General features: G+C 40.2%; 1 protein-coding gene across 2 annotated transcripts in view; it reads right to left on the reverse strand.

Annotated features, from left to right (window-relative positions):
- Positions 1-12,226, reverse strand: part of WDFY4 (WDFY family member 4) — a 278,092-nt gene that overhangs the window by 206,897 nt on the left and 58,969 nt on the right. For both annotated transcript variants that reach the window (XM_060286432.1, XM_070043905.1), the window contains one exon: positions 150-243. In XM_060286432.1, the coding sequence (XP_060142415.1) occupies positions 150-243 (94 nt within the window). The remainder of the gene's footprint in view (positions 1-149; positions 244-12,226) is intronic.

A 12,226-nucleotide genomic window follows, 5' to 3' on the forward strand; every position in this document is an offset into this window, starting at 1 on the left:
GATACTCCCCTGCAGGAGGCACTTCACGAAGGAGGCTCTGTTCATACAGGGGACTGGACGCAAAGGCAAAAGGGAAAGGGAGTCTCTGGCCAGAGAAGCTTAAGTGATCAGTCATGAAAAAGACAAACTCATGTGTTCACAGCAAGTACCTGAGGGTGATCTTCATGGTACAACTGAGGCAGCAGCCTCACCATGACGCACAGGATCCCCGGGTGCATGATCACAGCATCACCTTCATCCGTCCTGCAGAGAGAGGGAAGCGGGACATCAGACGTAAGCCTTCTCTTCTGCTTTCCACAGAACTTTCTGGATCTTTCTAACACAGGCCACGATACATAACCACAGCCTACCACTTAATTATATGACCTTGAACTGATTAATCTGAGCCTAACTTCCCCCAACTGCACAATGGAGCTAACAATGCCACACTTTCCGCGTAGAGTCACAGAACAATGCCGCTGTGCACTAAGGCACAGTGTCCGGCACGGAGCAGATGCTTCACGGAAGGTAGTTCCCTGGGCCGCTACCCTCTCTCCAGATATGTGGGAGGTGGAGAAGCTCTCATTTTATATCAAACAAACACACAAAGGACCGTGTCTGGATCCCTTCAAGATGGTATAAGCACACTCTACTCTGTCCTACCCACTGAATTAAACTGAAACCCCAGATAGAACGCATGAGCAGCTCTCTGAGGACTCTGAAAAGTAAACGGTAGCACAGCAGGAAACCAAACCCAAAGCACCATGCAACTGGTAACGTGTTTCCTGGGGCTTCCCCCTCCAGTATCTCCCGGAATGGGCTTACAAGGAGTAAGAACCGTGCACCACGTGTGGACAGAACAGACACAGCCTCCAAGAGGAGGCTCTATTTCTAGTCTAAGGAGTGGGAAAAGAGGCTCCAACAGGTCCCAGAGCATGGAGGAAAATCCCTGGAATTTTCTTTGTTGCGTTTCTCCATTCTTTCTCACTTCAGCCTCCAAGAAACCGCACAGCAGCAGCAGTGACTAGGCAGGCATCGGAAATTCTCGGGGAGGGGAACCCTTCTCTCTGACCAGAGGAACTCTGGTCCCAAGAGTCAGGCAAAATCCCCAATGTTTTTGTCTCTCTTTTTCGTCTCCCTGCTTGGCCCCAGAGACATATGCAATTGTGGGAAGTGCATGGCAGAGCAGAGAAACTAAAGCTCCAGCTTTCTAGACAGAGGAGAAGGAAGGGACCCCAGAGAGCCAGAAAGTGTCGGGAAGATGATGAAGAGGAGGAGACTTAAGAGTGAAACCACTAAGTTGTGTATCAACCTCTGAGCTCAATTCTGAGCTGCACATGTGTGGATCTGACCCTAAACCACATTCCAAAGGCTTTGAGAACTGCTCAGGAAGAGGTTTGAAAAAGTTTTAAAAATTGAAAAACCACCCGCTAAGCTAGCAAAGACAGAAAAAAACACAAATTATCAACATCAGAAATGAAAGAGAGAATACCACTACACATCCCACAGAAAGGATAAGAAAATACTACAAATAACTCTGTGCACACAAATCTGACAACCTAGATAAAATGGACCAGTTCCCTCAAAGCCACAAACTACCAAAAGTAAGCAAGAAGAAATAAATAAGCAGGACAGTTTATAGCTATCACAAAGACTGAATATGTAGTTTAAAACCTTTCCACAAAGAAAACTCCAGCCCCAGACGTTTCCACTGGTGAATTCTACCATACATTTAAAAGATAAATAACACCAATTCTATACAACTTCTTTCAAAATATACAAGAGAACACTACCCAATGCATTTTATGAGACCAGAATTACTCTGATATCAAAAGCAGACAAAGCCAGTATAAGAAAAGAAAACTACCTGCCAACATCTCTTAGAAAAATAGGTGCAAAAATCCTCAATAAACTACTAGAAATCAAATATAACTATATATAAAATAAATAAGGCACTATGGCCAATTTGTCTTATCCCACAAATGCAAGGCTGGTTCACTATTCAAATATCAGCCAATGCAGGGACTTCCCTGGTGGCACAGTGGTTAAAAATCTGCCTGCCAATGCAGGGGACTCAGGTTCGAGCCCTGGTCTGGGAAGATCCCACATGCTGTGGAGCAACTAAGCCCGTGTGCCACAGCTACTGAGCCTGCGCTCTAGAGCCTGTGAGCCAAAACTACTGAGGCCCACATACCTAGAGCCTGTGCTCCACAACAAAGAGAAGCCACCACAATGAGAAGCCCGTGCACCGCAATGAAGAGTAGCCCCTCCTTACCACAACTAGAGAAAGCCTGCACACAGCAACGAAGACCCAATGCAGCCAAAAATAAATAAATAATAAAATTAAGGACTAGAAAATTGGTTCAAGATGGCAGAGTAGAAGGACATGTGCTCACTCCCTCTTGTGAGAGCAAAGGAATCAGAACTAACTGTTGAACAGTCATGGACAGGAAGACACTGAAACGCACCAAAAATGATACCCCACATCCAGAGTCAAAGAGGAAGCTGCAGTGAGATGGCAGGAGGGGCGCAATCACAATACAATCAAATCCCATTAACTGCTGGGTGGCTGACTCACAAACTGGAGAACAGTTATAACACAGAAGTCCACCCACTGGAGTGAAGGTTCTGAGCTCCACGTCAGGCTTCCCAACCTGGGGGTCTGGCAACAGGAGGAGGAATTCCCAGAGAATCAGACTTTGAAGGCTAGCAGGATTTGATTGCAGGACTTCAACAGGACTGGGGAAAACAGAGACTGACTCTTGGGGGGCACACACAAAGTAGTGTGTGCATCAGGACCTAGGGGGAAGGAGCAGTGACCCCACTGGAGACTGAACCAGACCTACCAGCTAGTGTTGGAAGGTCTCCTGCAGAGGCGGGAGGTGGCTGTGGCTCACTGCGGGGACAAGGACACTGGCAGCAGAAGCTCTGGGAACTACTCCATGAGCCCTCCCAGAGTCTGCCATTAGCCCCACCAAAGAGCCTGTAGCCTCCAGTGCTGGGTCGCCTCAGGCCAAACAACCAACAGGGAGGGAACTCAGCCCCACCCATCATCAAACAAGCAGATTAAACTTTTACTGAGCTCTGCCCACCAGAGCAACACCCAGCTCTACCCACCACCAGTCCCTCTCATCAGGAAGCTTGCACAAGCCTCGTAGATAGCCTCATCCACCAGAGGGCAGAGAGCAGAAGCAAGAAAAATTACAATCCTGCAGCCTGTGGAAGGAAAACCACAGTCACAGAAAGACAGACAAAATGAAAAGGCAGAGGACTATATACAAGATGATGGAACACGATAAAACGTCAGAGAAACAACTAAATGAAGTGGAGATAGGCAACCTTCCAGCAAAAGAATTCAGAATAATGATAGTGAAGATGATCCAGGACCTCAGAAACAGAATGGAGGCATAGATCGAGAAGATGCAAGAAATGTTTAACAGAGACCTAGAAGAATTAAAGGAAAAACACCTAGAAGAATTAAAGAACAAACAAACAGAGATGAAGAATACAATAACTGAAATGAAAAATACACTAGAAGGAATCAATAGCAGAAAAACTGAGACAGAAGAACGCATAAGTGACCTGGAAGACAGAATAGTGGAATTCACTGCCACAGATCAGAGTAAAGAAAAAAAAGTGAAAAGAAATCAGTCTAAGAGACCTCTGGGACAACATTAAACACAACAACATTTGCATTATAGGGGTCCCAGGAGGAGAAGAGAGAGAAAAAGGACCCGGGGAAATTTTTGAATAGTCGAAAACTTCCCTAACGTAGGAAAGGAAATAGCCACCCAAGTCCAGGAATCACAGAGAATCCCAGGCAGGATAAACCCAAGGAGAAACACCCCAAGAAACATAGTAATCAAATTGACAAATATTAAACAGAAAGAAAATTATTAAAAGCAACAAGGGAAAAAAGACAAATAACATACAAGGGAACTCCCATAAGGTTAACAGCTGATTTCTCAGCAGAAACTCTACAAGCCAGAAGGGAGTGGCATGATATATTTAAAGTGATGAAAGGGAAGAACCTACAACCAAGATTACTCTACCTGGCAAGGACCTCTTTCAGATTCAATGGAGAAATCAAAAACATTACAGAAAAGCAAAAGCTAAGAGAATTCAGAACTACCAAACCAGCTCTACAACAAATGCTAAAGGAATTTCTCTAAGTGGGAAGTACAAGAGAAGAAAAGGACCTACAAAAACAAACCCATAACAATTAAGAAAATGGTAACAGGAACATACATATTGATAATTACCTTAAATGTGAATGGGTTAAATGCTCCAACCAAAAGACACAGGCTCGCTGAATGGATACAAAAACAAGACCCATATATATATATATATGTTGTTTAGAAGAGACCCACTTCAGACCTAGGGACACATACACACTGAAAGTGAGGGGACGGAAAAAGATATTCCATGAAAATGGAAATCAAAAGAAAGCTGGAGTAGAAATACTCATATCAGATAAAATAGGCTTTAAAATAAAGAATGTTACAAGAGTCAAGGAAGGACACTACATAATGATCAAGGGATCAATCCAAGAAGAAGACATAACACTTATATATGCACCTAACACAGGAGCACCTCAATACATAAGGCAAATGCTAACAGCTGTAAAAGAGGAAATGGACAGTAACACAATAAGAGCGGGGGACTTTAACACTTCACTTACACCAATGGACAGATCATCCAGACTGAAAATTAATAAGGAAACACAAACTTTAAATGACACAACAGACCAGATAGATTTAATTGATATGTATAGGACACTCCATCCAAAAACAGCAGATTACACTTTCTTCTCAAGTGCACATGGAACATTCTCCAGGACAGATCACATCTTGGGTCACAAATCAAGCCTTGGTAAATTTAAGAAAACTGAAATCATATCAAGCTTCTTTTCTGACCACAGCGCTATGAGATTAGAAATAAATTACAGGGAAAAAAATGTAAAAACCACAAACACATGGAGGCTAAACAATACATTACTAAATAACCAAGAGATCACTGAAGAAATCAAAAATACCTAGAGACAAATGACAATGAAAACACAACGATCCAAAACCTATGGGATGCATTAAAAGCAGTTCTAAGAGAGAAGTTTATAGCAATACAATCCTATCTCAAGAAACAAGAAAAATCTCAAATAAACAATCTAACCTTACACCTAAAGGAAACAGAGAAAGAAGAAGAAACAAAACCCAAAGTTAGTAGAAGGAAAGAAAGCATAAAGGTCAGAGCAGAAATAAATGAAATAGAAACAAAGAAAACAATAGCAAAGATTAATAAAACTAAAAGCTGGTTCTTTGAGAAGATAAACAAAATTGATAAACCTTTAGCCAGACTCATCAAGAAAAAGAGGGAGAGGACTCCAATCAATAAAATTAGATATGAAAAAGGAAAAGTTACAACAGACACCACAGAAATATAAAGCATCATAAGATACTACTACAAGCAACTCTATGCCAATAAAACAGACAACCTGGAATAAATGGACAAATTCTTAGAAAGATATAAACTTCCAAGACTGAACCAGGAAGAAATAGGAAATATGAACAGATCAATTACAAGTAATGAAATTGAAACTGTGATTAAAAATCTCTCAACAAACGAAAGTCCAGCACCAGGTGGCTTCAGGTGAATTCTATCAAACATTTAGAGAAGAGCTAACACCCAACCTTCTCAAACTCTTCCAAAAAATTGCAGAGGAAGGAACACTCCCAAACTCATTCTATGAGGCCACCATCACACTGATACCAAAACCAGACAAAGATACTACAAAAAAAGAAAATTACAGACCAGTATCACTGATGAATATAGTCGCAAAAACCCTCAACAAAACACTAGCAAACAGAATCCAATAGCACATTAAAAGGATCATACACCATGATCAAGTGGGATTTATCCCAGGGATGCAAGAATTTTCAATATATGCAAATCAATCAATGTGATACACCATATTAACAAACTGAAGAATAAAAACCATATGATCATCTGAATAGATGCATAAAAAGCTTTTGACAAAATTCAACACCCATTTATGATAAAAAAAACTCTCCAGAAAGTGGGCATAGAGGGAAACTACCTCAACTAATATAGGCCATACATGACAAACACACAGCAAACATCATTCTCAATGGTGAAAAACTGAAAGCATTTCCTCTAAGATCAGGAACAAGACAAGGATGTCCACTCTCACCACTATTATTCAACATAGTTCTGGAAGTCCTAGCCATGGCAGTCAGAGAAGAAAAAGAAATAAAAGGAATCCAAACTGGAAAAGAAGAAGTAAAACTGTCACTGTTTGCAGATGACGTGATACTATACATACAGAATCCTAAAGATGCCACCAGAAAACTATTAGAACTAATCAATGAATTTGGTAAAGCTGCAGGATACAAAATTAATGCACAGAAATCTCTTGCATTCCTATATATTACCAATGAAAGATCAGAAAGAGAAATTAAGGAAACAATCCCATTCACCATTGCAACAAAAAGAATAAAATACCTAGGAATAAAGCTACCTAAGGAAATAAAAGACCTGTACTCAGAAAACTGTAAGACACTGATGAAAGAAATCAAAGATGACACAAATAGGTGGAGCAATATACCATGTTCTTGGATTAGAAGAATCAATATTGTCAAAATGACTATACTACCCAAAACAATCTACAGATTCAATGCAATCCCTATCAAATTACCGATGGCATTTTTTACAGAGCTAGAACAAAAAAATCTTAAAATTTGTATGGAGACAAAAAAGACCCTGAATAGCCAAAGCAATCTTGAGGGAAAAAACTGGAGCTGGAGGAATCAGACTCCCTGACTTCAGACTATACTACAAAGCTACAGTAATCAAGACAATATGGTACTGGCAGAAAAACAGAAATACAGATCAATGGAACAGGATAGAAAGCCCAGAGATAAACTCACGCACCTATGGTCAACTAATCTATGACAAAGGAGGCAAGGATATACAATGGAGAAAAGACAGTCTCTTCAATAAGTGGTGCTGGGAAAACTGAAAGGCTACATGTAAAAGAAGGAAATTAGAACACTCCCTAACACCATACACAAAAATAAACTCAAAATGGATTAAAGACCTAAATGTAAGGCCAGACACTCTAAAACTCTTAGAGGAAAACATAGGCAGAACACTCTATGACATAAATCACAGCAAGATCCTTTTTGACCCACCTCCTAGAGAAATGGAAATAAAAACAAAAATAAAACAAATGGGACCTAATGAAACTTAAAAGCTTTTGCACAGCAAAGGAAACCACAAACCAGATGAAAAGACAACCCTCAGAATGGGAGAAAATATTTGCAAACGAAGCAACTGACAAAGGACTAATCTCCAAAATATACAAGCAGCTCATGCAGCTCAATATCAAAAAAGCAAACAACCCAATCAAAAAATGGTCAGAAGGCCTAAATAGACATTTCTCCAAAGAAGATATACAGATTGCCGACAAACACCTGAAAGGACGCTCAACATCACTAATCATGAGAGAAATGCAAATCAAAACTGCAATGAGGTATCACCTCATACCAGTCAAAGTGGCCATCATCAAAAAATCTACAAACAACAAATGCTGGAGAGGGTGTGGAGAAAAAGGAACCCTTTTGCACTGCTGGTGGGAATGTAAATTGATACAGCCACTATAGAGAACAGTATGGAGGTTCCTTAAAAAACTAAAAATAGAATTACCATATGACCCAGCAATCCCACTAATGGGCACATACCCAGAGAAGACCATAATTCAAAAAGACACATGCGCCCCAACGTTCACTGCAGCACTATTTACAATAGCCAGGTCATGGAAGTAACCTAAATGCCCATCGACAGATGAATGGATGAAGAAGATATAGTACATATATACAATGGAATATTCTCAGCCATAAAAAGGAACGAAATTGGGTCATTTGTAAAGACGTGGATGGACCTAGAGACTGTCATACAGAGTGAAGTAAGTCAGAAGAGAAAAACAAATATCGTATATTAACGCATAATGTGGAATCTAGAAAAATGGTACAGATGAACTGGTCTGCAAGGCAGAAATAGAGACACAGATGTAGAGAACAAACTTATGGACACCAAGGAGGGAAAGCAGCGGGGGTGGTGGTGGTGGTGGGATGAATTGAGACATTGGGATTGACATATATACACTAATATGTATAAAATAGATAACTAATAAGAACCCCTTGTTTAAAAATAAAATAAAATTCAAAAAAAACGAAGAAAAAGATATTTCAGATATCGAAAACACAATTTAAAAAATTAAGGGCTAAAAAAACAAAACAAAAATCAGCCAATGTAACCCATCATATTATTAAACTAGAAAAAGAAGGAATAAAACATGATCATATGCAGATAAAGCATTTTGGGTTTTTTTGTTTTTATTTTTTTGCGGTACGCGGGCCTGTCACTGTTGTGGCCTCTCCCGCTGCGGAGCACAGGCTCCGGACGCGCAGGCTCAGCAGCCATGGCTCACGGGCCCAGCCGCTCCGCGGCATGTGGGATCCTCCCAGACCGGGGCACGAACCCGCGTTCCCCGCATCGGCAGGAGGACTCTCAACCACTGAGCCACCAGGGAAGCCCCAGATAAAGCATTTTAAAAATTCCACATCTGTTCATGATAAAAAACTCTCAGTAAAAGAGACACAGAAGTAATCATCCATAACCTGATAATGGACATCTCCCAAAAAAAACCCCACAGCTAATATAATATTTGATGGCAAAAGAGTGAAGAGTTTTTCTTCAAGATTAAGAACAAGGCGAGGATGTCCCCTCTCACCACTCCTATTCAACATCACACTGGAACAACAGACTGGAAAGGAATGTATAAAACTGTCACTATTCACAGACAACATGACTGTCTACATAGAAATCCCAAGCAATCTATTAAAAAAAAGAAAACCTCCTAGAACCAATACGTGAATTAGCATGATCTCTGGATACACAGTTACATATAGAAATTAATCATATTCCTATACACTAGAAGTAAACAACTGGGAAACGAAACATTTAAAACACCTTTTAAAATAGTGCTCCAGAATAAACACATAAGGATAAATCTAATAAAAAATGTGCTGGCTCTGTATGTTGAATACTATAGACCTTGATTTTTTTAAAAAAAATCATACATCTACTGAATATACAAATGGAAAAACATTCTGTGTTTATGGACTGCAAGACTCAATAAAGTTAAGGTTTCAATTCTCCCCAAATTCATCTATAGATACAATGCAATTCCAATAAAAATCCCAGCAGGATTTTTTGTAAATATAGGCAAACTTATCATTAAATTTCAATCTGTGAACAACACTTTAAAAGTAAAAAGACAAACCACAGACTGGGAGAAAATATTTGCATCTGTACAATGGAATACTACTCAGCAATAATAATGTATGAACTACTGATACAACAAATTGGATGGATTTCAAAGGCCTTATGCTGAGTTGAAAAAGCTAGCCTCAAAAGACTAAACATTTGTACTTGCATTTATATGTTATTCTGACAAAGACAAAACTATAGGAATCGAGCAGTGGTTGCCTGGGTTTAGGAACTGAGAAAGGGTTTCATTATGAAGGGACAACATTCAGGAACTATTTGAGGGGGGTGTTTGTCCTGTATCCTGATTGTGGTGATGGTCACATGACTCTGCACATGAATTAAAACCCAAAGAACTCTACACCAAGAAAGAGACTTTTACTGTATGTTAATTGGACAAATAATAATAAGAAAGAAAGAAAAAGTCACGAGGCTAATCCCAAATCACAAACGCTTGATTTTCAAACATCCTGCCTCTAGCACTGAATTTCCCACCCACAGTGAGACTGTTCTTGGCACCACCAGCCCTGAAGAATGGCTAAGGTGCCAGGAGTGCTTCTAACATTTGGTGTTAATTTATCCAATTCAACTGAACAAATATTTATTGACCTAAGTATTTTCCTGGCATTTTGGATACATCTATAAACTAAACAAAGTAAAAGCCATACCTGATATGTGAGAAGAAGGGTAGAGACAGTAAAGGTAAACATAATAAATAGGTAAATTATAAATAATAAAAATTATTGTTGTTATATAATTTATACTATACTATATATAGTATTGTATGATATATATCATATGTTATTATAACATAGTATATTAATGTAATAGAATAATGAATATGCAAATTATATATTATGAAGAAAGGTGATAAATATTACTGCCAAAAAAAATTAAAGCGGAGAAAAAATCAAGAGCGCTAGGGTGTAAGAAGGAAACAATTTACAATTTTAATTTGGGGGGCAGGGTTGGTTTGTTTGAAAAGGTAACATTTGGGTGGACCTGAAAAAAGGGATGCAGATATCCAGGGGAAAAGCATTTTAAGCAAAGGGAATAGCCAGTGCAAAAGCCCCCAGAGTAGGAGTATGTCTGGCATGTTCAGGGAACAGCAAGGAAGCCTGTATTATTACTGATACTAAAGCCACACAAAGAAAAGAAGAGACTAATATCCCTCATCGGTATATATGCAAAAATCCTCAACAAAAAACTAGCAAATCAAATCCAACAGCATATTTAAAGGATTATATACCATGATTAAGATCCCAGGAATGCAAGAGTGGTTCAACATAAAAAAAAAACAATCCATGCAATACACTACATTAATAAACAAAGGGAAAAAAAAACAAACAATCACCTCAACTGATATAGAAAAAAACATTTGACAATATTCAGTACCCTTCCATGATTAAAAAAAATGCTTGAGGGACTTCCCTGGTGGCTCAGTGGTTAAGAATCTGCCTGCCAATACAGGGAACATGGGTTCGAGCCCTGGTCTGGGAAGATCCCACATGCTGAGGAACAACTAAGCCCGTGCGCCACTACTACTTGAGCCTGCGCTCTAGAGCCTGCAAGCCACAACTACTGGGCCTGTGAGCCACAAGTACTGAAGCCTGCGCACCTAGAGCCCATCCTCTGCAACATGAGAAGCCACCGCAATGAGAAGCCCGCGCACCTTAGTGAAGAGTAGCCCCTGCTCGCCGCAACTAGAGAAAGCCCGCGTGCAGCAATGAAGAGCCAACACAGCCAAAAATAAATACATTAATTAATTAATTTAAAAAAATGCTTAACCCACTGCCCTCTCCACCTTCTCCAGACCCACACAGTGGACTGGCTGGCCTAGAAGGATGACATCCTTCCCGGGTAGCAGGATCTGGTAAATACCAGAGAAGGTCTGCATGATTAATCACAACCACAGCTGCCATTTATTGAGCTCCACTGTAGAGAGAGTGTGTGTGCGCATGTGTGCGTGTGTGTATGCTGTGTGCGTGGGGTGTGTGTGTCACACGTGCTGTGAAGGAGGTGGTGTGTGTGTTATGGTTCACAGAGATTAAATTAAATATTCTGTATCTTGGGAATCTCATTATATATTCTGGGATTTATATAATATATATCTTCTATTTTGTGAAAAATGTTACTTAATCGTAGTTACATAGATTACCTAATGCTTGTGAAAGCAAAGCACAGCATCTGGCACACAAGTGCTCAGTAAACGGCAGCTGTGACCATTATCTAACTAACACCATTATCATCTCCAGTCCTCACCTCACAACATCCCTCAATGTGGATACTCTTATTATCCCCGCATTTGAATTGGGAAATCAAAACTCAGTAAGATAAAGTAAAAGGCACAAGGAACACTAAGGTGTAGAGCACACAGGCCTGAGCCTAAGGCCCACAGCCTCTGTCTTCCTTCTGGAGACCACAGCCCACTGTGTATGGACAGGTCTAAGCCAAGTTGCTTGCCCAAGGGGATGCCAAGTGTCAGTGGTGGGCATGGATGAGCACCCTGTCCACCATGCCCAGCCCACTGCCTTGTCCTTTACCCCACAGACTCTCTCAGGAGAGGCTGGGGTTTCACTTCCCCTTTTCTAACCATTAGGGAATGTCAAGGGTGATGTATTTCTTTTAAAGACCAAAAAATTGCTCTATTTATGAAATCTGATTCTTGTACATTTAAAAATTCCTCATTGTGAAACCAGGAAGACATTTGACACAGGAGTTATCTGTAAAGAATCAGGCCTGATGCCATCTACAAGTTAGAGCCCAAACCTTAAACTTCAGTCTATTGTGGCAGAACAAGCAAGTCATCACTATTACTGTGGAAGCATCCAGAAAAAAGCAGGACAAATACACACACACACACACACACACACACACACACACACTCAGAAGCACACACAGA

Source organism: Globicephala melas, chromosome 16 (assembly GCF_963455315.2).
Source record: "Globicephala melas chromosome 16, mGloMel1.2, whole genome shotgun sequence".
Taxonomy (NCBI): Eukaryota; Metazoa; Chordata; class Mammalia; order Artiodactyla; family Delphinidae; genus Globicephala; species Globicephala melas.